At 42.9% G+C, this 26,201-nt stretch overlaps 1 protein-coding gene across 3 annotated transcripts in view; it reads right to left on the bottom strand.

Annotated features, from left to right (window-relative positions):
• Positions 1-26,201, bottom strand: part of PTPRZ1 (protein tyrosine phosphatase receptor type Z1) — a 550,052-nt gene that overhangs the window by 187,960 nt on the left and 335,891 nt on the right. For all 3 annotated transcript variants that reach the window (XM_085654180.1, XM_085654181.1, XM_085654182.1), the window contains exon 10: positions 9,393-9,519. In XM_085654180.1, the coding sequence (XP_085510306.1) occupies positions 9,393-9,519 (127 nt within the window). The remainder of the gene's footprint in view (positions 1-9,392; positions 9,520-26,201) is intronic.

Here is a 26,201-nt window from a genome sequence, read left to right as displayed (position 1 = left end):
TCCCTGGTTCAGCGGATTCCTCAACAAGGCGAGGAGATCTCTTCGACAGACTGAATGAAACTGGAAACAACACCCTTCAGCAGCACATCTAAAACTTCTCCGCCAGGCCAGAAATGCCTACAATAAGAAAATCCTCAACACTAAAAAAGAATTCTTCAGATATGAACTGGAGACCCCCAAAAATCTACCTCGCAAGCTGTTCGACTTGGACAAACACCAATCCAACAAACTAGCAAAAACCACCAAAGAAACACCTAAACCCCTAATATCAAGCGAGGAATTCTCTTCCTTCTTCTGCGACAAAATCTCTGCCCTTGGAAATGAACTTAAATCCGCTACTCACCACCAAAATCAAATTCTGTCTGCTCCACCTCCTCTCTCCGCACTGTCCTCCCAATCCTCACCCAACACTGGTCCAAGTTTAAAACCTATGACGAACATTCTATCTCAAGAATTCTTGCCTCCTTAAAACCGAACAATCACTTTAATGATCCTCTCCCCTCTAACTGCCTAGCTGTCGCCTCTCAGGCTATCATCCCCTCCTTGACCTCAATAATCAACGCCTCTCTCATACAGGGCTCAATTCTTGACTCGCTCAAGGCTGGCCAAGTAATCCCCATCCTAAAAAAAACAACGCTGGACCCTGCCTCCGCGGAGAACTATAGACCCATATCCAACATCCCTCTCCTTGCTAAAGTTCTGGAAAAATGTGTGCAACAGCAGCTAAGCCTACACATCAACAACTTTCACCTGCTAGATGACTTCCAATCAGGGTTCAGACCTGGACACAGCACGGAAACCCCCCTCCTCCACATAGTAGATGACGCCCTCCAAGCCCTCGACCTAGACAAAACCTGTCTCCTAATCCTCCTAGACCTGTCCTCTGCCTTTGATACGGTTAACCACGAAATTCTCCTAGAACGCCTCAAACTCAGGATGGGGTTGGATGGCACCGTCTTTGAATGGTTAAGATCCTTCCTCCAGAACCGCTCACAGAGAGTCCTCATCAGCGGTGATCTATCCGCCCCCTCTCCAGTTACGGTTGGAATCCCCCAAGGATCAACCCTCTCCCCTACCCTCTTCAACCTTTACCTTGAACCTCTCACCAAGATGCTACGTGCCGCCAACATCTCCTACCTTATGTACGCCGACGATACACAGATCTACATAAAAATCTCTTCCCCTGAGGACATTCTCTCCCTGAACAAGGCCCTGAAGCTGACAGTTCACTGGCTCACCACCAACCAGCTAAAACTCAACGCAAATAAAACTGAATTTCTCCTGATCTCCCCACCCAAACACAATTCAGACATCCAGGAATGGATCAAGACCATCATAGCACTAAACTGCCCTCCTACCATTGTTGACTCAGTGAAATCCCTTGGAATAACCCTTGACGGCAGCCTGAACATGCACGGCCATATAAACTCAATGGCCAAATCGGCCAGATTCCACCTGAGTTACCTAAGAAACCTAAAACCCTTCCTCGATGTGGCCAACCTTAAAATGGCAACCCAGGCACTAGTCATTTCCAGACTAGAATATGGATGCTCTACTCTCGCAGAGCTACCCAAGAACTCCCTGGCCCCATTGAAAGCCTGCCTCAACAGCGCCGCCAGACTCCTAACTGGCTCAAAGAAATTCGACCACATCTCCCCCCACCTCAAAGCTCTGCACTGGCTTCCCCTAGAGGCCAGAATCCAATTTAAACTGGCCTGCATTACTCACAAAGCCCTTTACTTCGATTCCCCTTCATTTCTTGCACAAAAACTCGTGGTATCCGGAGGACCCAGAAATTCCCGATCTGCCAAAGACCTGCTGCTGCAACTAGCACGCTTCCGGAAGAAAAAAACCTACAATCTGGCCTTCTCTGGGGCCGCGCCAAGAATTTGGAGCTCTCTCCCACCCGCCATCAGAAGACTTCCATCCTCGGCACACTTTAAGAAGGAAACCAAAACCTTCTTAATGGGAAAATACCTCGCCTAACGAATACTTTACAATTACCGCATCAACTTGCCACACTCTCCACCTCGATACTATCCATGGCCTCTACGGATGATACCTATTCTGCACTCCTTGGCATCCCCCCAAGAGCTGACACTGCGTGCCTTCTTGTATAATGTATCTATCTGTTTTAATTTTTATATCACATGTAGCCTGGACTTTAGACTGCGTGCTTTTCCTGTATAATGTATCCCCTACCTTTCCTAATTTGATCCCTCCCGTCCCTACGCTTGTATACTACCCCTTAATCCTGTAAAGTGCTCTGATACCCTCACGGGTCTGGTTCGCGCTCTATAAAACTATCAAGTAAAATAAATAAATAAAATAATGCAGGGTAAGTGTCAATGCTTCATCCAAGCAAAACTCCAAAACTACTTGTAGAATGGGGCATATCTTTCTAGATTGGCATCAGTGGTAACCAACTAATACAAAAGGCGAGCATTGATGCTGCTTACTTCTCCATGCAATATTGAATAGGGGTCAGACCCAATATACCCTTGAGGGCTTGGGCAGATAGATACGGAAAGGTCTGAGGCTGTACCGATGCTAGCGGACCCCCATCTGTGTTCTGAAGACTGACGCCAGAATACTCACAACTGTGTTGAACTGCAACTACGATTATTCCTTAAAAGCACTTGACAGTGCAGTGCGTAATCAGGCTGCCCCTGAATCAGACGGATCACATTTCGTATTTCGAAAACTAACGACGGTAAAGAGTCCTTATATAAGCAATTATTGTCCTGAAGATGGTCTGACGGATTGACTACACCCAAGACCGAAACGTCGACTTTACCATCCAATTCCAGTTTACATGTTATGTACAGTAGATTGTATGCTCAGAAAGAGTTTCATCTCTGTTCAAACCGCCTAGGAATTGATGTGTATATTCAGATGAAAAGAGGACTTAATTCCGTTCCCTGTTTTCACGATATATTGCTCTTATTTATATTCCTTTTTGTACTCTTTTTTACTTGGATAAAACTATAAAAATCACTGTGATTAAATCACAAAAAGAAATCCCCGTGTGCGTTGTCATCATTAGATATTTATGATGTTTAGTCCATGGAATTGATTTCATATTGATGTTAATTCATCTTAACATACTCATTGATTCAAATCACTTAAATTTAGAATTAACTGATCACCTTAAAGTAAATCCCTTGTTGGCACATTGACCTTTCCGTACTTCTCCATGCAGGCAGCAGAATTAGAGCATGCCTTTCTGGCAAAGAAAAAAACATCCAAGATAATTTGGGATTCAGGAAGGGGGTAAAGGCCTGGCTCTTCCACAACAGATGATACAGAATCACACTGATGAAGAACCAGAAATAATCTTACAGGCTCCAGACAAGAGGCCTATTAACATGTCTCAGGACTGTACTGACAAGACCCAGATGTAAGAGCCCCACAAAAGGATAGGAGGCAAAACACTTGCATAACTATCACTCAGTCTACTTCTGTAAGCTTCCTGCATAAGTGCAGTCACATGGCTGCAGTGGCACAAGAAGAGTTTGCTGATACTCATCATGCACAATACTAAAAGACTTACCTCACACATGTATCCAAAAAAAACACACACACATATTATCATAAAACAAGATAAGAGCATTAATCTGGTCATCATGCACAACACAAAACATCTTCCTACATGAAACCTGCTACAAGCCCACTCCTTCCAAGCAAGCACAACCTATGATGTTTCCCATCTGCCTGTGAACTTTGGCACCTTCTCAGGTGTATGAAGTGCTTTCATGGTGCATCTTCATAGGGAGTGAGTGGAATGTGACACCCCCTGAAGATATGCATTTTTAGGGGCATCTGTCTTGCAGTCTAAGAGTCACTGTTAAGAATTTCTGGTCTAAGAGGTGCCCAAGAGACCTGGGGCACCTAGTGAAGTCATTGATAATGCAAGTACAAACTGGGTCTGATTGATTTAGGGTTAGGCTTTATAGTGGCTACACCCAAGGATATTTATGAAATAATGCATGGCTAGAAAGATTATTCAAGCAGTTCCATAATCAGGCAGGTGTGGCTACCTTCCTACCACCTAACACTTCATGTGCTGCAGCAGGGAGACTCAGTAGACTTTCCTAGACTCCTATGTTCAGTCTCGAAGTGGAACACAAACCGCGCAGACTGTCCTGATTTCCTCTTCTCCCAAATACATCATAATTGGGACAGCACACTGTGAGTAGGTTCTAGTATAACAATGGTTTAGCCTATGACTACAAGCACTCATTTTTTGAAACTCGGAGAGTGAATCAGGGGGTGAGATTTGGAACATCACGGCTCCTCTTCTGCGCTGGTGTTAAGGCCACTTTTCGTTCAGATGATGAAGAATCGAGCATTGACTAAGGGGACTTCTCTGGCTGTCCAGAAAACCAATGTCAACTAGAGGGCTGTACCATTTAAATGTTGGCGTGCACCTCCCATCGCGTAGGAACATCCAGTCCTTGGTGCGGACCAGATCTCACTCCTGGGCACAGAGTAGAAGGTCAGGCCAGTTCTGATTCCAGATGGTAAGCTTACTGACCCCTCTGGCGTGCATCTGCTCTGATTGTCCTGGATCCAAATGTTCCAAGAATGGGTGAGTTTCACTCATGCAAGATAAAGCTACACTTGGACCAAAGGGAATGGGCTGGCTATTGACTGGCTCTACAGGAAGTAATTCTAAATTGTTCCTGAGTTGAGGTTTATGCTTCTATACAATCACGTTTTTGAAATGCTTCTCTACTTTTAATACCATCATTCTCCTTCCCATTAATATCCTCGTCAAAACTCCCTCTTCACACAGCCCCATTTCCCCATTTCCCCATTTTTAGCTGGGTATGCAGAGCTGCTTGTTGGGAACGCTGAGACTCAGTCCACCGCGCGCCAGTCTCACTGACTAAGATATGTCCCTGAGTGCTACAAATGCAAGTACAATACAATCATTCTGCAGTAAACTGTTCACCCTGAATCATTACAGTGTGTTTCTTAAACACATTGCTCTTTCTAGGCACTGCAGACCGCCTTTGAGCTTTTGAGTTGCCTATTAATAATAATAAGTAGGTTGCATACCCATAATCCAGCAAGCCCCATCAACTTCTCTCTGTGTTACCCTCTCTTCGCCAATACTGCCCACATGTCTTGTGGCTGCATACTGCCCTTCTTTAAACGTCTCCTCAACTCGATAGATACAAGTTCAAATTTGAAGGCGGAGCTCAAGTCAAAGTAAACTTTATTCGCCCAGAGGCCATAAAAGCACATATAAAATGAAAAAACTCAGAATAAAAAATGTAATCTGGTACAAAATCATACACAATACCCAATCTTCAAATAACAATTCTGGGTTAAATATTTAAAAAAGCCAAGTCGGATGGACTAAGTCATATCTAAAACATCAAAAAATAGCCCTTAAAATGTATATCTCTTCCTAATATAAAACATTGATTTTAAAAATCTAAGACTGCAGAAAAGATTTCAGGTGAGCCCAAAGACTGCATGAATATTGGTGGAGCTCAATTTGTTGAGACATGAAATTATCTGCAGTGATGGAGGTCATATAATATCACATCACAGCATATTATATTATATTGTATTGTATTATAGTACCTTCTCACTGTCTATATATGTAATTTCTAGCATACATTATTTATTGATTGTTTTCTATCTTTCACTCTCAATTAGATAAAACTGAACCTAAAATGCCACAAGATGGCAGTATTGGACTAAAATACTCCACTGAGATGCCATTCTCATTTCCTGCCTTAGGCTTTAACAAGCATTTAAAAACATAGTAAAACGTCAGATTTTCCATACTATCCCAACATGCAACTAGCTTCTGACACATCATTATCGTACGTTCTAATGGACTGCGCGTTTAATTGGATCACAGCACCTGAAATTACGCCCAAAACTTCTCAGCAAACCTCTGTGAGTATCGACAGCAGACAATGGGAGCACCTTCAACCCATGCCAGCTGGGGATTCCAATGCCCGCGGAAGCGACTTTCATCTGTGAAATCCCTCGAGCTCTACACGAGGGTCAATTCACCAAAATGCAGGTGAAAAACCGCAGTGACATTACTGACGCAGTCGGTGCTTAATTCTTTTTTTTTTAAAGTGCCAGGCTCTTTTTAGGACGCCACTGCAGCTTGCACCACCCATTTGCCCCTGTCAGTGCTGCCAATGACAGTATCAATATAAGTACAAACTATCAAACACCTACAAGTGTGATCATTCAGACTATTCCAGGCCCCCAAAGCTATATGAATGGCTTGATTGGCTGGTATTACTCATTTTTAATGTTTATTGAATTAATAAACAACTGCTGCTGTGCTTATCTCTAAATTGGGAAAATAGCGCCACAATGTGGCAGACTGTTGTAAGTGCTGGTGTTGACAATTAAGTGCGGGTGCAGAGCACTGGAGACCACTGGCTCAAATTAAGCCCTATTCAAGCTATTGATCACTGATAACATCACTGGATTGACCCTTTGACCCAGTTCTCATCTCTTGATAGCCCCTTCAAAAACCTCTAATCTCAGCCTACCCCCTCAGACCTCTACAGCCTCCTCACTCCACAGAAACAAACCTCAACCACCTACTCACCGCCTGGGACCAGCTCACCACGCAGAACACCACAGCCATCATGAACTCCTTCCACTCAAGAGCACCCACGCACCCTTGCCCCCAGCCCATTTTCAACCTAAGGAGCAAGAAGATCAGCAATGAGCTCACCACCATTTTCAATGCATTCATCACACAGCCACCGTCTCTGAAGATTGGAAACATGAAGAAGTCAAACCTAGCTCAAGAAACCATCCGCTGATCGCAGCGGACTCAAGAATTACCATCCCAACTCTCTGCTCTCATGTCTGGCCAATGCCCTCGATAAATGGATCAACCCCCACCTCACGGAACACCTGGAGAACAACAATCTCTGAACACCTCCCAATCTGGATTCTGCACCAACCACAGCACTGAAACTGGCCTGATCGCTGCCACGAATGACATCAGAGCCCTGAGTATCCCACCCTATCTCACCACACTCTTATCAAGAGGCTTTATCAGAACGGAATTCAAGGAGACACCCTTAAATGGATCGCCTCCTTCCTCACTGGAAAAACCCAGAGTATCAGCCTACCTCAGTTCATCTCAAAACCCAAGAACATCATCTACATCATCCCTTAAGGCTCATACCTCAGCCCCACACTGTTCAACACCTACATGACCCCACTGGCCAGCATTGTCAGAACCTGTGAATTAAGCATCATATCCTACGCAGACGACACCCAGCTCATCCTTTCGCTAGCAGAAGACCCTCCTCCACAAGGGCCTACTTCCACAGGTGCATGACGAGCATCGCCAACTGGATGAAGAGCAACTGCCTAAAACTCAAACTCAACACGGACAAAACGGAAGTGCTCATCTTCAGGAACAACACCTCCACGTGGATCAACTCCTGGTGGCCTTCCAAAATTGGACTCTCACTCATTCTGACAGACCATGCCCACAACCTTATCCTGGATAGCAAGCTCACCATAAAAAGCCAGATCAATGTAGTCTCATCCGCCTGCTTCCTCACTCTTCGCGTGCTCCAGAAAATTGTCAAATGGCTCTCCATCAACACCAGATGAACTGTTACACAAGCCCTAGTCACTTGCCGGTTGTACTTGGGCAACGCATGCTACGTAGAATCCCTACCCTCCACCTGAAGAGAATGCAGACATACAGTACTCAGAGGCCTTTCTCATCCTCGACCTCCCCAAATGGACCCACATCACACCCCACCTCAAGAAGTTGTACTGGCTTCCCATTCAGAAGAGATGTCAATTCAAGAAGCCGATCCACACCTACAAAGCCCTTCACAATCACTGACAAGCCAACATAAACCACCTCATGAGCTTCCATAAAACCTCCAGACACCCACGCTCCACCTATCTCTCCCTTGACCACAGCCCCCGCATCCACCAAAGCAACAGTGGAGGGAGCTCTTTCTCCTACCTCACTGATAAGTCCTGGAACGACCTCCCCATTCAACTCCGGACCTCATCCTTTCTTCTGGAATTCAGGAAAGGACTCAAGACCTGGCTGTTCAACTAAACCCACCTAAAGCAGCAAGGCCTTCAGCGCCTGGATACCCTTGTGCGTGATATACCATGCTGTATAACTCCTGACTGAGTGTTATGTGAGAATAAGCCAGTGGCCAGGACTGGAAACTACAAAAAGTGAACAGGGATCTTGGTACCGTGATTGCTTTCTGCTCCTGCCGCTGCTTCAGACTTGTCAGAAGGGGAGACAGGGCGGTCATTACTGCCCAGGCTTAAAACATTTTCAAGGTCCGGAGCTCGTGATTCAACATTTGTTTACAGTTTTTAAGGAAAGATGCTTTTTCATTAATAAAGTGACAGATAACACAGCTAATACCACTTGACGGCACCAAATGTTGGATCCGCCATGCTTTCTTTCTCTATCTCTGCAGTGTATTTCTTTTCAACTTTGAAACAGACACTCATCCAATTAAAGGCTGCATCTCAGTTTTTTGACTGAGCTAAACAAAAATATTTGACATTCCTGCACTGCTTTAATAACCTATAGGTCTGTATTAGAAAACACGGTGCTAGCGGTACCAAAGAGCAGGTTAAGTCAATATAAGTGACATGTTGCATTACGGTTTCCGCACCAACTAGGATCCTGTAATACCATGACGATGAACATTGAGCATCTCTGAAATACAGTGTGTTGGGATGGTAAGTGAAGGACTTTTCATGCTCAATGCTGGAGTTTTTAGAATTATTTTAATTGTTTGTGTATGAACTGGATTTGTATATTTCACTGCATTTCTACATTAAACACAGAATACTGAATTGTGTTTGCACTAGTCTTGGACCTATGTGGTGACTCTGTGCAACCTATTAAATGGCTCACTTTCTGTGCATCAAAAGTAACAAATGCATACAATGGGCACCAGCTGCAAACCCTAGCTAATCCCTAACTGATGTTTGTGGAGCTGTAGAACCATAATACAACAGAATAGGAAGCAGGAAACCCCATCACCATTCAGAGTTTAAAGTTAATGTCTCAGCTGGAGTGCCTAAAATACAGAACAGTCAAATATTGAACGTGTAGAATTACATTCAAAAGCCATGAGCTAGCTTAACAGATCTAAAGATTTCAGAATTATATTTTTTGACAAAAAATGTCAAAGCCATACTAAGCTCTGGCTATCACAAATCTCAAAGTTGAGACATAACAATGCCAATGCACTAAAAGAATGTTCAGCCTTTGACTATTCTGATTTCAGAACTCCAGCGGGGTATTGAGCCCAGGATGACAACTGGTTTGCAAAGATAGGGTTATAAGCTCCTAAGAGGCGTGAAGGGACTGAGCCAACATTGAGACTCACCAGGGTCATCCAATGGCATGTCGACAATCACCTGGTCGCTGTACTTCCCATACAGGCCGTTGTTGCAGACGGCCACCACCTGAAGAACGTAACTTGTGTTTGGAAGCAGATCATTGAGAATAGCGCCCTATAAAAAGAATATTCTTTAATGAACAATGGCAGTTTTTAACAATACTCCAACAAGCACCCTAGAAAAAAGGAAAATCTCAATTAGAGGTGGCAATTTCTGTCAGTAGGATAGATTATACCCTAAGAAGCATTGGCAGAGGCTATGGGCCCAATTCACAAACTGTATTTAGTAGAACATAAAGTAGTACTACTTGCTACCAAAAGCAATTCACGAACCTACAGGTGTAAATCTCCACCTCCACCTGTCCTATCTTTTCAATGGGGAGATCCTCACACATGTATGTTTACTGCTTAGGGGTCGATTACGATATCGTTCGGACAGGCTCTTGATGGGATTCGGTATTGCAGAATCTGATCCGGAACCTTTCTTTCAGAACGAATTGTACACATTTCCCAGCGACCGATTATGATGCCTGGAAACCATTCAGGCAGTCCGAAACGGTTCCGAAAGTCATTCGGACAGCCTGAGTGTTGCAGAGCTGAATCGTACAGCTCTATGGATACGGTTTCTGAACGAACGATTGCGATGACCGATTCCCACAGCTGTCCCGATTCGGTCTGCCTGACATGAAACAGCTGTTGGAATCTGTCTTTTGCAGCCCATTGCGGGCCCCCCTTTACCTGGAGGCGTCCAATTTGGGCTGTGGGGCTACCTAAGGGACCCCTCTTCCCAACCATGCACAATGTGGCAGGCACCTTGTGGTGCCTGCCACAGGGTGAAAGGTTTTCCTCAACCACCCCTTTTTTCAAGGGGAGCCTGTGTTCTCATTCGAAACACAGGCTCCCATTGAAGTCCATGCGAGCGTGACTGAACAATATTTGGAAGTATCGTAATCGGTCATTTGGACTCGTAAGACCCGATTCGTAAAGAAACGATTCAGAGACCGATTTGTTTCAGAGCAGTTTCCGAACGACATCATAATCGGTCCCTTTGTAGTAAATGTCGAAGGGACCTGGGAGAGTGGATGGAAAAAGAGAATACTTACTATGACATGGGAGTGGTTTAGGATTGGGGGGCAAATGGTGGATTTAGGGAGGGACAGAGACTCACTTATGAAAGAGTAAGCCCACTGCTATTCACACTCTGTACTTATAAACTTACTATAGCCAAAAAGGGCTAAATCTTCTATGGCTCAGACTATTTTATGTTAAAAATACTTGTATAAATAAAAACGAATATTATTTTATGGGACACTATTTGTCAACCATTTAACATTTTTTAAGTAAATGGGATTTAATTACAAAAACAATTACATTATTTTAAATTAATTATGTACATTATCTTTGATAATTCTTAATGAACAGTAGGTAAATATAAACACATTCAATTGAATTTTAAAATGAACCTTTAAAAAATAATTTCGATTTGATTGAATCTATTTAAATTAATTACAAATGTAAATCAAAAAAGGGTACTACTCATTTTTTAAAAAAGATTAATAATGTTTTTATTTTATTTTCCCTATCCTTTGCCACAGGGGGAGCTCTGCCTCAGTGTCATAGAACTCTGCCTAACTATGAAAAGGTATTAGCAGTACATTTACACTATTAGCTTGGTTCTGAATTCAATATTGAATTAATTTTATACATTAAATTAAATTATAGTTATTTTTGTAAGATTTATTAAAAGCAATCCCACTTAAAGTAAAATGGTTGCATTTAATTATTATATATTAAACACTAAAAGTTATGTATAGAATTAATCTAAATAAATCTAATCATCTTATTGAAAAAATTATTTACATTCTTTTTTAGATTTGAAGTTACTAAAATATTTGAGCATTAAATAATATATTTGTATTCATAATACACATTTTTAGCTTTAAATTTAAATGTATACATTTAAAAAACTCAAAATAAATTAAGTTACTTTAACATTGTTTGTTATGGGGTTGTATTTGAAGTCCTTGCCTCTATTATTTTCTATTTTCACTGCTTCTTTATTTTTTATTAATTCCACTAGTTGCAGTACCAGTAGTTGGCTAAGTGTGGGGTAGGATTCACTGCAGTTCTGAGCTTTCCCTGTTTTGGGATCCTTTGGACAGTAATAACTCTACACTTGTAAATTTGGCTCCATCCCAATTTAAGGGGGCATAGACATACTTTGTAATAAATTCACATTTGAAAATGATGAGCAGCCAAAAGTATTAAGGGGATAATTTATAGGAAAGTCTTGCAATGCAGAGCAGCAAGTCACTGCACTGCGCTGCACAGTGTGACAGGGATAAGGCGGGATTGTGCCTTATTTAAGGCAATACGGTGCATTCCTGCCCTTTTCCATGCACTAGCACCCTTTTGCCAGCCTAGCGTCAATGCAGGTACCATTGCACCATGGCACAAGGTTGCTTGTGTTGCATGTAGGATTATTTGTGTGCAGGAAGGGACACCTTCTGCATAAAAAATAATCCTGAGAGGCATATTCCTCTTTCTGTGTGTGCTGCAGAATACAGTACACACAGAAAGAGGAAGAAACGAGGAGAAATAGAGATATTTCTCCTCGTTACACCTACACTGGGAAGGCTTAACTTTTTGGAGCATTCCCAGGTTTTTGACTCATTCCCAGATTTGCCAGAACTGGTAAAATTCTGGCAATTTCTGGAAAAGATTAAAAAACCATGGGAGTTGCGTGGGAACACTCACGCAATGCCCATGGAACACCTTCCAAGGGCAGAGTAATGCACAGAAGCGATTTGCTCTATGCTGCGCAGTGCTGTGTTGTGTTACTCCAGATTTATAAAACCACTCGGGGCTACGCAAAGTGGCTTTGCGTGGCTTTATAAATCTTACTTAAGGTTTGTTTCGCTCTTGCACTACATTGGAGTAAAAGCGCAACGCAACGGGACTTGTAAATATGCCTTAAGTTTATTACAAAGTATACTGGTAACTTTGCAGATGTAAATTTACATTTATGAATAGGCCCCTAAGTGTCCGACTTGCATTATATTAATGTCAATTCTGAGGAAAAGGAAGGGATGGCTGTAATACACACAAAAGACACATGGTGGCACCATTGTTGCATGTATATCAAATTGTAAAGTAGAAAATCACCACTTTCGAAATATCGTAAAGTCAAATGAACAGTGTAATCGTCTGCAATATGCCGTGGCATTTGTGCTTGCAACAGATACCTCAAGTTCTTTGTAGCCAGACATCAAAAAAAGGAAATATTCTACATAGGGAAAGGTAGTATTCATCAGTAATCTATCTACTATCCTAAAAAAAACATAACTATTCATTATAAGTAGTCTCCAATGGACAGTGACAGTCTTGAGATAGTCCTTTTTACGGGTGTATTTGTTTCATATTTATGTGAGTCCTCGACCAAACCACATTTTTTTGCATGGAGCCCCCTTCCACCTATGCCCATGATACACAACTTATCGTACAACTCACCCCAAAACCAGCCATGGTGCAGTCCAACCAACATGCTTTCCCACAGGAAGCATTTCCAAGACAGAGCACCTCCTGAATATGCCACAATAGTAATAAGGTTCTTCAGTAGCTCACACCCTACTTTAATTTTTGATCTGAGCCCTGAATAATTAAGGAGTCGGATGTCGTGTCCTCAAAAAGATTCAAGAGTTTTGGGACTACCTTCAATTCTCTTACAAAATAAAGATTAAAAAATGGCTAAAAAATGACTCACTTACACAAGACCCTTGCAATGCTTCCAATCTTTTCGGACATATGTGAAAGCTTCACTGAAATGATCAATTTTACTCTCGGAGCAGTTCAGAAATAAATCAACTTGCCCTGCGCTTGGTCTGTGTCCCCTGCGGTATGTGCGGTATGGGCCCGCGACAGTCACTGCAACACTAAGCTTCCTCCTGGATTCTGAATCCAGCTGTACCATGATAAGGAGCCTGCTGAAGTTTAAACATCTTAAGCACACATGTGGATTCTTTGGGCTGCCTGCAGCTCCCAGTTTCCACTGTTTGTCATCCTCTTCCTGAAAACACAAAGTGCACCTTCATTTCAGTGGCCTCTGGAGACAGCTTTCTTTTGTGGAGTCTTTTGAAGCAAGCAGGCAGTCCTAGGTTCACCCACATAGTATGTGACTCACTGACCTGGCCTCCCCCAGCACAACTGTTAGCCAGCTTTAACTAGTCCTTGCTTCAGTGCCAGCTCCTAATGTGCCCCAGGTGACTCTATGAGGAGCCACAAGGCGGCCACCACGTTCTAAAGAAGTGACATAGTACCTAAAAGTTAATTAGTCTACGTCTTAAGATTTGCTTCTGAGGTCATCGTGGTGGTCATGAATAATGCAGTAATTTAACTGTAGAGATGGCAACACCCAGCCATTTTTTTCCATAAATACCGACCCCCTTCAATGCCCATTTAAACACTGTTATCCATGTATGTGAAACCTATACATGCTGTCTTTTTGTATTAAAGATATTGACATCAAACAAGCAAGTAACTTTGGGGATGGTAACCATTTGGATGGTTCAATCTTCCTCTAAATGTGAGTGGGCATATATTCTAAATAGGTCAATGTTCTTTGATGGAGGGCAGCAAATTACTAATATTGACAATCAGCAGCGTCTCGGTACATGAAATCAGTTCTGACCTACGCCAAGGAGTACTGAGTGTTCCCTATCAATATCTCAATATCAGTATCTCTGACCTACCCTCAGAAACCCAAAGCCTGGGATGTCTGCAAAGTTCCCCTCTCCCTCCTTAAGGGCTAGGAAGGAAGAGTCTACATCTGTAGTACTGACTATTGAACATTCAAACATATCTTCCTCTGGCCATGTTTGGTTACAAAATGTATCATTTATTTGTCCTGATTAACAAGTTCTGCAAGGAGTTTGAAGTACTGATGAAATATAGCAGGAGAAACAGGGTCCTCGTGTCTTGTATCTCAGGATATAAGGAATCCGTTTGTCCGAGACCCACTCATTTCCACTCTCGTTGAGTAACTATGGACCTAATTTAGAGTTCGTCAAAATGTGACGGATATTCCGGCTTCTGTATTACAAGTGCCATAGGCTATATTGCAGGGAAGAGGTGTGGCGCTGCGGCCAGGGCGACTGACACCGGACGCTGGGGCTCACAGTTCAATCCCCGGCACCAGTGGCAGGTCAGCCCAGCACCATGTGACTATGGGCAATAGCTCGCTTAATCTTCCCGACGGCCCCGAGCGCCGGGATGCCTCCGGGTAGCTGTGCGCTTCACAAATACTGGCTTTACATTTTATTTTACTTTGTTATGGCAGATGGGATATCTGTCACACTTGTGATAGCGCATCCACCAATCTCTAAATGAGGCCTATGTCATGGGTGTCAAATATCCCTCCTTTTTGTGGGTGGCACCCGCTCGGCCACCAGCCTCCCTTCACCTGCTTTGCTGCAGGATTCAACAGGCTCCTGGCTGAATGCCAGATAATGAACACCAGGGGCTCTTAACAATGTGCATTGCTTCATGGTTTGTACTCAACAGATATTTCCAAACTATGGTACTCAATTTACCAATCAGGACAGAAGCATGAGTGGGCTTTGCTAGGATTTGAACTCCTGACGATCAACACTTTCTTCACAGTAGAGCCTTCACCTCAATACGCTGTTGTTTCTCCTGCACGGTGATAAAAGGTTGAAGACGACAGAGCCCACGTACAAAATGAACACTACTTTGTTAAATAGGGCACTTGGTTCAGTCTGAATTAAACGTACGGTTTCTGGTGTACAGCTAACAGATAACATTATTTCATACTTAGTTACAAAAAATTGTGAGTCTGCTCAAAATTGAGTCTCACTTGTGAAACTGATGCAAAATGTTGAGAGGTATGCTATGTACATCTTTTGGACAGGTGTGATCTAGCCTTTCCCCAAGAAAAACGACCTCAGCGCCTGCCACAGATGAGCCCAATTTACCAAATTGCCGGTCTTTGCAGTGATTCTGATAGAAATTGTCATTTCAATTGACCTCCACCCTCGCCCAGAACCCACCTGAGGCCTCCACCAACCCAAACACAGCAGCCCGCAACCTCAGACAGTGGATTGAAGGTTGCGCCAACACCCTCGCACCACTCAGGAAACCCCCCATCAACCACGCCAGCAAGAAAGCCACCTGGTTCACCGACGAGCTACAGACCTCCAAACGCGCCTGCCGGAAACTGGGGAAGAAATGGCTCCGCGAACGCACACCAGACAGTCACGCAGCCCACAAGGACGCCACTCGTAGACACCACCACCTCATCACAATGGCCAAAAGATCCTCCTTCAAAAACCGACTGGACAACAACGCACACGACAGCAAAGAGCTCTTCAGCATCGTGAAGGAACTCTCCAACCCCAACGCCAACGCAAACGACGTCCCACCCTCACAAGAACTGTGCAATGCTCTGGCAACCTTCTTCCACCAAAAAGATCGCAGACATCCACAACAGCTTCAACCCCCCGATCGACCCAATAGCGCCAGACTCCACCCCCGCTAACACCACCTGGACCAACCACCTGACCTCCTGGACCAACATCAATGACGAAGAAACACGCAAGGTCATGAACTCCATCCCCTCTGGATCAACATCAGACCCATGCCCTCACCACGTGTTCAACAAAGCCGACGCAACCATCGCACCCCAACTACGGAAGGCCATCAATGCCTCCTTCGAGACAGCCACATTCCCGGACAGCTGGAAGCACGCCGAAATCAACGCCCTCCTCAAGAAGCCCAAGGCGGACCCCAACGACCTCAAGAACTTCCGGCCCATCTCCCTGCTCCCGTTCCCGACGAAAGTCATAGAGAAAATTGTCAACGCACAACTAACCCGCCACCTCGAAGACAACAACATCCTGGACCCATCCCAGTCCGGGTTCAGACGAAACCACAGCACTGAAACAGCCCTCATCGCAGCCACAGATGACATCAGGCGCCAACTCGATAACGGCGAAACCTCAGCCCTCATCCTCCTGGACATTTCGGCCGCCTTCGACACGGTCTGCCATCACACCCTAAAAACACGCCTTCAAGAAGCCGGGATCCATGGGAAAGCCCTCAGCTGGTCCACATCCTTCCTCTCCGGCAGAACCCAGAGAGTTCGACTCCCACCCTTCCTATCCGAAGCCACAGACATCATCTGCGGCGTCCCCCAGGGATCGTCACCCAGCCCGACGCTGTTCAACATCTACATGACCCCCCTCGCACAAGTGGCCCGTCTGCACAACCTCAACATCATCTCCTATGCCGACGACACCCAGCTCATCCTCTCCCTCACCAAGGACCCACACACCACCAAAATGAACCTCCACGAGGGAATGAAGGCCGTCGCCGACTGGATGCAGAGAAGCCGTCTGAAACTGAATTTGGACAAGACGGAGGTCCTCATCCTCAGACCCACCCCCTCGGCCTGGGACGACTCGTGGTGGCCGACAATGCTGGGACCGGCACCCACTCCCACCGACCACGCACGCAACCTCGGATTCGTCCTCGACTCCTCCCTCTCCATGTCGAAGCAGATCAACGCCGTCTCCTCCTCCTGCTACAACACCCTCCGCATGCTACGCAGGATCTACAAGTGGATCCCATCCGAAACAAGGAGAACTGTTACACAGGCCCTCGTTAGCAGCAGACTGGACTACGGCAACGCACTCTATGCAGGAATCGCAGCCAAGCACCTGCATTGACTTCAGCGCATCCGAAACGCCTCCGCACGACTGATCCTCGACCTACCCCGCCGCAGCCACATCACCCCCCCACCTGAAAGACCTGCACTGGCTCCCCGTCAACAAGAGGATCACCTTCAAACTCCTCACCCACGCACACAAAGCACTCCACAACGCCGGACCAGCCTACCTGAACGACAGACTCCACTTCTACACCCCCACCCGCCATCTCCGCTCAGCAAACCTCGCCCTCGCTGCTATCCCCCGCATCCAACGAAAGACCACCGGCGGCAGATCTTTCTCCTACCTCTCCGCCAAGACCTGGAACATCCTCCCCACCCACCTACGGCAGATCCAGGACCTGCTCACCTTCAGAAGACTCCTCAAGACCTGGCTCTTCGAACAGTAGCGCCCCCCCCCCTCCCTCTCAGCGCCTTGAGACCCTCACGGGTAAGTAGTGCGCTTTACAAATTTCTTGATTGATTGATTGTAGGTTTTCATTTAGGTTGAAACTGAAAGTTCCTATCAGATCTTGTGTAAAGTAGTAAATAGGTCTCTGGCAAACAAAGTCCTTCTAATTTCTATCAATTGTTTATCTCCTTCATAAGCCTTAAAGCTAGAATTTATTTTAACCAATTCAGTTTCTGCGTTAGCGATGGATATAGAACTGTGGTTCTTGCAAAACGTAGATGCTTTCCTGGACTTCACAATCAGAGAGATTGCAGCTTTGGCCCAGTTTAAAGACAGGGTCTAAGACTATGACCGGCTAAATGTGTAAAACACATCTTAAGTGGAACTCTGGACAATGTTAGGGAACATAACCAGGCATCTACTATCACCTCGCTACAGGCAAACTCATCCTTGTTTAAATGCTGGAAGCATTTACGTAAAGTGGGTCTAATACCTTGTATAAAGCAGCACTTACCTGTATCACAAACCTAGGGCACATAGCTTCCATTCTGTTTGATTTAAGTAGACAACTCAAAATCTGCCAGGTCTTCTCTACTCTTTTTGTTTAAATTCCTCTAGAATTTCTGCTTAACCTTGTGTCTTTATGCATTCCAGCGCTATATCCCCCCTCTTTTCCAGATGCCTTTTTCCAGATAGTCTGTAACTTCCTGTGGTAGGTACTTCACATGAAGTAACATTTCCAGAGTCTCTAACTTAGAACAACCCTGTTTATGCTTGAGGTTCCTGTATAATACGTCTTCTAGAACGTCCCAGAGAAAAGCTTTAAAGGTATCCCAGAACAATTGCAGTGAAGACTAAAGAATATTCAGCAAACCACATCCTGATCCATTTTTGAACAGAAGCCCCAAATAACAGCTCCTGGCGAATAATTCATCTCGTTTTCTAGCAGGTTACTTGAAACACAAGCCTCACTGCCGCATGATCGGACACAGTAGCAATGCTGACCATTGAATTCGCTAAGGTTAATAGCAATAATAAAAAGAATCTACACAGAAGTGATGGCCTTGCTTTCATAAGTAAGATGAGCAGAGTTTCTTGGAACTATTGTATGTATTGTAGCCCTAGGTTTTTATTTCTGGGCATGTGTATAAATAGGGGAACAACCTTTACAACGCAACTTTTACAACGCACTACACTTACAACGCATTTTGTACAACGCAACATCCACTACAACGCATCCCATTACATCGCATGACACTACAACGCATTTTTAAAAACTACCTTTACAACGCATTCCATTACATCGCATACTACCTTTACAACGCATACCATTACAACGCATAATATTACACTATACTATCCAACACTTACCCTACTGTTGCACCCCCTGGAGTTAGAATAGTAATTTTTACCCCTATACTATCCAACACTTACCCTACTGTTGCACCCCCTGGAGTTAGAATAGTAATTTTTACCCCTATACTATCCAACACTTTCCCTACTGTTGCACCCCCTGGAGTTAGAATAGTAATTTTTACCCCTATACTATCCAACACTTACCCTACTGTTGCACCCCCTGGAGTTAGAATAGTAATTTTTACCCCTATACTATCCAACACTTACCCTACTGTTGCACCCCCTGGAGTTAGAATAGTAATTTTTACCCCTATACTATCCAACACTTACCCTACTGTTGCACCCCCTGGAGTTAGAATAGTAATTTTTACCCCTATACTATCCAACACTTACCCTACTGTTGCACCCCTTGGAGTTAGAATAGTAATTTTTACCCCTATACTATCCAACACTTACCCTACTGTTGCACCCCCTGGAGTTAGAATAGTAATTTTTACCCCTATACTATCCAACACTTACCCTACTGTTGCACCCCCTGGAGTTAGAATAGTAATTTTTACCCCTATACTATCCAACACTTACCCTACTGTTGCACCCCCTGGAGTTAGAATAGTAATTTTTACCCCTATACTATCCAACACTTACCCTACTGTTGCACCCCCTGGAGTTAGAATAGTAAATTTTACCCCTATACTATCCAACACTTACCCTACTGTTGCACCCCCTGGAGTTAGAATAGTAAATTCTACCCCTATACTATCCAACACTTTCCCTACTATTGCACCCCCTGGAGTTAGAATAGTAATTTTTACCCCTATACTATCCAACACTTTCCCTACTGTTGCACCCCCTGGAGTTAGAATAGTAATTTTTACCCATATACTATCCAACAATTACCCTACTGTTGCACCCCCTGGAGTTAGAATAGTAATTTTTAACCCTATACTATCTAATACTTACCTTAAATGCAATTTAATATTATGCGTTGTAATGGTATGCGTTGTAAAGGTAGTATGCGATGTAATGGAATGCGTTGTAAAGGTAGTTTTTAAAAATGAGTTGTAGTGTCATGCGATGTAATGGAATGCGTTGTAGTGGATGTTGCGTTGTAAAAAATGCGTTGTAAGTGCATGCGTTGTAAAAGTGTGCGTTGTAACGACATACATCCGTATGAATATATTCTTCTCTGGGAAGGTTACCACATTCAAATCCCCTGCTGAAATTTCATGGTCATTTAATTGAGCTGTTATGAGTGCTAAAGAATCCAGGGGTCCTCTGGTTCGATGCTGGTCTCATACGGCTTCTGAGGGAGATACTGACAGTCCGTTTTGTAATAATCCACTTGCTCTGACAATCCACTTAAATTCCAGTGAGACTGGTCCTCATCTGGCCCGGCAATTACTGCCATTCCTCTAAGACACCCCGCTCCGCCTCATCAATTTTGTCTTCAAATATTTTACAGCCTCTAGTCTAGAGTAAGTTATGTCTCTACTACTCAAAGAAGGAGTAAAAACCTTTCTCCAAGCTGCACCCCATCACACCTTACTACTTTTAAAACCCTCACCAATAGGGACAGAACACATAAAGCACTAGAGTGCTTTCCAGTACCCTTATCAGTGCCCTGTCCTAGACCTGTCTCTTACTACATAGCTATTTTACCTAAATAATGTTCACACTATCATACATAACTTGACTTTTCAAACTAAAATACCACTGATCTTTGCAGGATCTAACAAAAGATTAAATGAAAAGTTACCTAAAGTTCATAGATGGTAACACAGCACCTCATTATGCATCAATGTGAGCAGCTAGGGAAAGACTAAGGAAGTTGATGAGGATCTCTCAGGGTTTCTGATGGTTAGGTTTCAGATGACACTTGTAGTCACTTTGGATTTCTCTATTCAGACGATTAATGCACCATCTTTTATTAAAGTGTTTTTAAGAGCTTGATGATAGAAAATGTCATATCCTGACCAGACGTGACTGCTTCTGGCACAAGGTGAAGCATTCAGTCATTCTTTTGAGATCCAATTTCAGAGTTCTCGAGTCTTTCTAGTATCTACCTCTTTGTGTATAGTAACCTCATCTTGTCCCTAATTCTAATAAAAGGTTGTTATTAGCCTCCTGCAATCCCTTCTATAAAGCGATTTTTGTCTTGAGACAAGCTCTACTATCTTTTTGTCTAACTTGTCACAAATTAAACTCAACTGTTGCTCATTTCAGACGCTAAATTTAGCTAGTATTCCATCTCTCATGTTCCCAAGATACTCAAAATTGTCTCCTGACTATCTCCAATCATTTTCAGTACTGACCTCTTCTGCCACTTTTCCCACATATGATAAGGATGAAGCTATATCGGCGACAGCACTCTCTCCTCCATGTTCTAAACCCTTGCGAGTATATTTCAGTGGGAATGGGATCCCTCACTTGATGTGGCTAGAGGTGAAAAATGATGCAGTGTCATGTCTTTCTATAGTTCCGATATGTTACTGCCCTAAGGTTCCAGCTGTTGCAGCTGCACCAAGATCCCTATTTAGGATACTGGTGAGGGTTAGATATATCCATGTGGACCTTGCTAATACCTGATCTAGCTGTTCCTTTCTTAATTGGTTAACTGATTTAACTCAATCCTTTTCATACACTTCTCTTAGTTGGACTACTATATCCTTACAGAAAAGGAACTGTGACCTGAGATGTGACCCTCCATTCCAATTGGTACCTCGGATCTAAATGAGACTATGTAACTCTCTCCATTTGTCTACAAGCTACTAATAGGTGTAATTTTAAAGCTACCCTGCAAATACCTTTTATTATCTTTAACTACAGTTGTGGATGGATACAGCATGAGGCTCAAGGAATAGGAGCAAATGCAAGGAACGTAGAGGCTGATTCACAAAGGTAAACTCACACGTTTATGTAAGTTTAGGCTTTTTCAGTATTCATAAAACTGCATTTTAATAGTAAGTTTATGATTACGGAGACTCCTCAATCAGGGAAGAGAACTCCACACGGAAAAGATAGGCTTGCCGTGGGATCCTGAGGGGGTCAAGTTCTACTGCGCCTAGAAAAATACTTTTCTCCAGGTGCCCAGGTAACAGCCATTGAATATTTGGGGTACTCCACTGCTCAAGGTGCAGGTGCTATAAGCAGTGCATCTAATGCATCTAATTCACCCAACTCACTATCTTTAACCTCCATCTATGATCGAATGCGACTTCATCAGGAAGAATATAGGATAGACTTGTTATCCTTAAAAACAGCTCACCTTAAGACTTGGGTGGTCTTTCGGAAATTGTCCAAAGTATATGAATAATTTTTAATGGTGATCCATAGGCCTTAGTGAGACAGTTCAGGCCACTCAAAGCCAACTTGTGGTTCACAAAGGTAACCTCAGTACCCTGGACTCCAAAATGGAGGACATGGAGTATCGCATTTGCCAGAACAATTTGCAAATTCTCAATATTCCAGAAAGCTATAAGGGGGATGATGCACAAGTTTATGTTGTTAACCTACTCAAACAGGCATTTACCCAGTTTGCTGATTGAGATATGGACTGCCTTATACAGGAGCACACAGATTTCCTTCTCCTAAGCCCAGCAAGGGCAGAGCAGCACAATATCCTTGGGCTATTTATGTTTGAAGCTTTATATTTTGACAGCTCATTTTTCAAGTGGCCCTTCCATGCATTCTGGTGAAAGTTTATGGAGTGGAATTTTTGGAAGGGCAGACCTTTTCCACGAGACTTTGGAACATCATTGTGGATTGCAAGAGTTTATGCCTGCTATTCGGAAGGTTGGAGCTACAACTCTCTTCTGGAACTTGCAACTCTACATACCACTATAGGGGCCAAGTTTATCATCTACAGTATTTGGTTTAAGTGCAGGACTTACTATAACTACTGAAGAGTAGCTAAAGGGTGAACAACTGAATATGGAAACTGAGATAAAAGGACTGAGGGTTACTGGAAATCAATTTAACTGTTTTGGGGGATATGGTGGCAGTAATGTGGGGCAGGAATTATGAAGGTTAACTTGCACAAATTTACTAGCTGCTGGCACTGTGCAGTATTGTGCTTAAACAAGGTTTTCAGTTTTTTTTCTTTCTCTTCTTGGATGTCTTTTTTTTATTTTATTGCACCTCCGCTGCTGCTGGGAGGTTTTATTAGTGTTTGACCGTTTACGGTCTCCTAGCACTTCTATTATCGAGTTGCTAGTTAGTATGGTTAGATTCTTATTCATCCGATTTTGGAATGGATGGTGTTGGGAGGACGACTGTCTTTTTGGCTCGGGTCAGGGTAAGGTGGTGCGGAATTGTGGGTTCACTGGGATCTCAAAAGGGTATTGACAATATTGGAGTGAGGGCAATGGAAAAAGCCAAAACAGTTTTAAGTGTATGGATTCTCAGCTGTGCCATGCATTTAGACAAAGTAATACCTAATGAGTAACATGTTAAGTTATGGTGACCAGGATATTTACATAGTATTCTGGAATGTAAATTACATAAGAGTCTCTGCCAAGGTAAAGCTCTTCATGGAGGCACTTTATACAATCAGATCACAAATTATCTGTTTACAGGAGATGCATGTATCTATTGGAGATTCCCACAAGTTGAGACAGCTGGGTTCTGAGTTATTGGCATTATCTGGACCTGAGTCCTCACAACAAGGAGCTAGCATCTTAGCACTGGGAAGACAGTGGTCATAGGGAAGGTAAAGAGTGATAGCTTGGGTCAATGGATAAAAGTTGTGGTTGAGAGGGGAAATTCTTAGATAAATGTTTGTTCTGTTTATGCTTCTAATATAGATGATCCATCTTTATTTATTATTTTATTGGAAGAAATGCACTTTTGGCCCGAGCCCATGGTCCTGTGCAACAATTTTAATTTACCCTTCCAGCCAGGGTTTGATTCAACATCTAATGTTATCTTGACAGATACAGGAATGTGAAAACCTAGAGGCTCTCTAAAACAACTTCTAGAATCATATGCCTTAACGGACGCATGGTGGTTCTGAGCATGGTTATACTTATTTTTCAACACCTCACCATTTATCTTCACGTATTGATATGCTTTTTGCTAGTCAAGTATTACTTCCATATCTAGAGATCAAATTTAGCTTATCATGATCAGAAATATTCTATTGGTTATCTATTTACATCAGCTGTAGCTATTCCCAGAGGTTATGCTGAGCCACCTAGATAAACATTCAATAGTAAACTCCACGTTGATCACACATATAATAAGTACATGGAGGCTATCCTGAAGAACTTTATTGATCTCAATATCGGATCAACGTGTATCACAATGGTTTGTGATTCCCTAAAGGCAGATACATATTCACAAGAACATCCTTAACTTTTGAACAACATAATACTCTTCGAATGGGTTAAGGAGAGGATCTGAGATCGGGCTAATCGGAAACTATGGGTTTATCAGTGTTTATGCTTTCAGAACAGCAAGGAAATTGGACACTTATTATCATTTCAAATTATGGATAAAAACAGTAGGAATTCAATCTCCAGCATCATGGATTAACAGGTGCTTAGATTCACGATCAAAAGTCAATAAGGGAGTATTTTTTACCAGTTTTATTCTAGATCATATGCTGAAGATCGTAGAGCTACACAAGAGCAGATTGAGAACTACACGGAAAGGGTCCAAATTCAAGAGATATTTGCCCTACAGAGGGAGACCTTGGGGTCATCTATTACAAGTAAAGAGATAGAGTATACAATTTCTTAAATGGCTGCTTTGAAAGCCTCTGACCCTGATGCTATACCAATGGACTTTAATAAGGTGTTTTTCTGCAGTATTAAACCCTCTGTTAAGTGATCTCTTTAATCCTCTAATATGTAGTAATTCAGTACCTACATAACAGATGGAAACACACATAGGAATATTTTTAATTATCCATGCAGATGTAACTCATAGTGCCCAATTTCATGGATAAATGCTGGTTCTAAAATGTGCACTAGAATTTTGTCTAATCGCTTGCCCACTATCATTTCAAACCTTATGGATCCAATGAAACACAGATTTGTCTTATTTACAGAAACAACGTCCCATTTTAACTGTGCGATAACACCAATTGAGGTCTCTAGGATTATAGATGGCCCACTGGGAACATCCTGTTGAATTACAAAAAGGCATTTGATAGGGTCTACTTGTGGTTCCTATGGTCTACCATGACTCCAATGGGTTTTGCCTTGTCTTCTTAAATTGAATTAGGGAATTATATTCATCACTTACTGCGCATATAGTTTGTACGAGAGGGTTGTTACATAGAACTGCAGTTCATCGAGGAACAAGCCAGGGCTCTCCTCTTTATCTTCAACTGTTTGCATTACAGCAAGATCTGTATATGCAAGCTCTAACCACAATAACTAGTTTTCAATCACTTTGGCTGCATAATTCAGAGGTTTGGATACTTGCTTATGCTGATGACATTGCGCTCTTGTCTTGAGGTCAGCAGCAATTGAAACAGTGGTGCAGCAGTTTGGAGCTGTATCTGGCTATAAACTTAATATCGTACATATACAGGTTGTTTTGTTGACTTCCCAAAATACATTGGAGTGCATGTTTCTGTGGACAGACGGTAAGATTTCTGCCTTAATTACAATGCTCTATATGAGGAGTTAATTTAAAAAAAATTACGAAATGGGTTTGCTTGGTCCATTTCATTGGTGTATTATGATAAATATGAGGCTTTTGCCTTGCTATAGTCATTATTTTCAGTCTAGGCCTCTCTGTATTCCAAAACCTTATTTAAAAAATTTCTAATTGAGCTGGAATAAGTTTATTTGGCGTTACTAAAAACCACACTGTAGATTACAATGCCTTCAAACTTCTTGCAACATGAACAGTATGTCACTTCCATCAATTTGGTTACATTACATTTCTGCTTCTCAATTTAGACTCTTGGTCATCATGGGGAGAGTAGCATGGCCTTTGGGACTTTCTTTTCCAGATTATCATACACTGAAGCCAGTGAAAAGTCTGATTGATACAGGACAAATTAAACACAAAAGGTTTTAAACTCTTCTTCCTTATATTTCATAAAATATGGCAGAGCATATGGAGCCTATGGAACATCTCCAATTTCAATCAGCTATCCTTACTAGGCTAAAAACCTAATATACCATCATCTCTACATGCTAGCTATGTATCTTGCTGGTGATATCTGCATGTCATATCTTTTAGGGTAAATTACTTATTCTAATTTAACCCCCCCCCCCATGGAGTACTACAAATAGATTATCTAAAGCCCAGATAGGTTTATTGTATTGATACCTACAGTAGAGAAGCTTTCTTC

This window comes from Triturus cristatus, chromosome 4_1 (assembly GCF_964204655.1).
Source record: "Triturus cristatus chromosome 4_1, aTriCri1.1, whole genome shotgun sequence".
NCBI classification, from domain to species: Eukaryota; Metazoa; Chordata; class Amphibia; order Caudata; family Salamandridae; genus Triturus; species Triturus cristatus.
The sequence above is the reverse complement of the archived record's forward strand: the minus strand, read 5'-3'. Positions and strand labels throughout refer to the sequence as shown.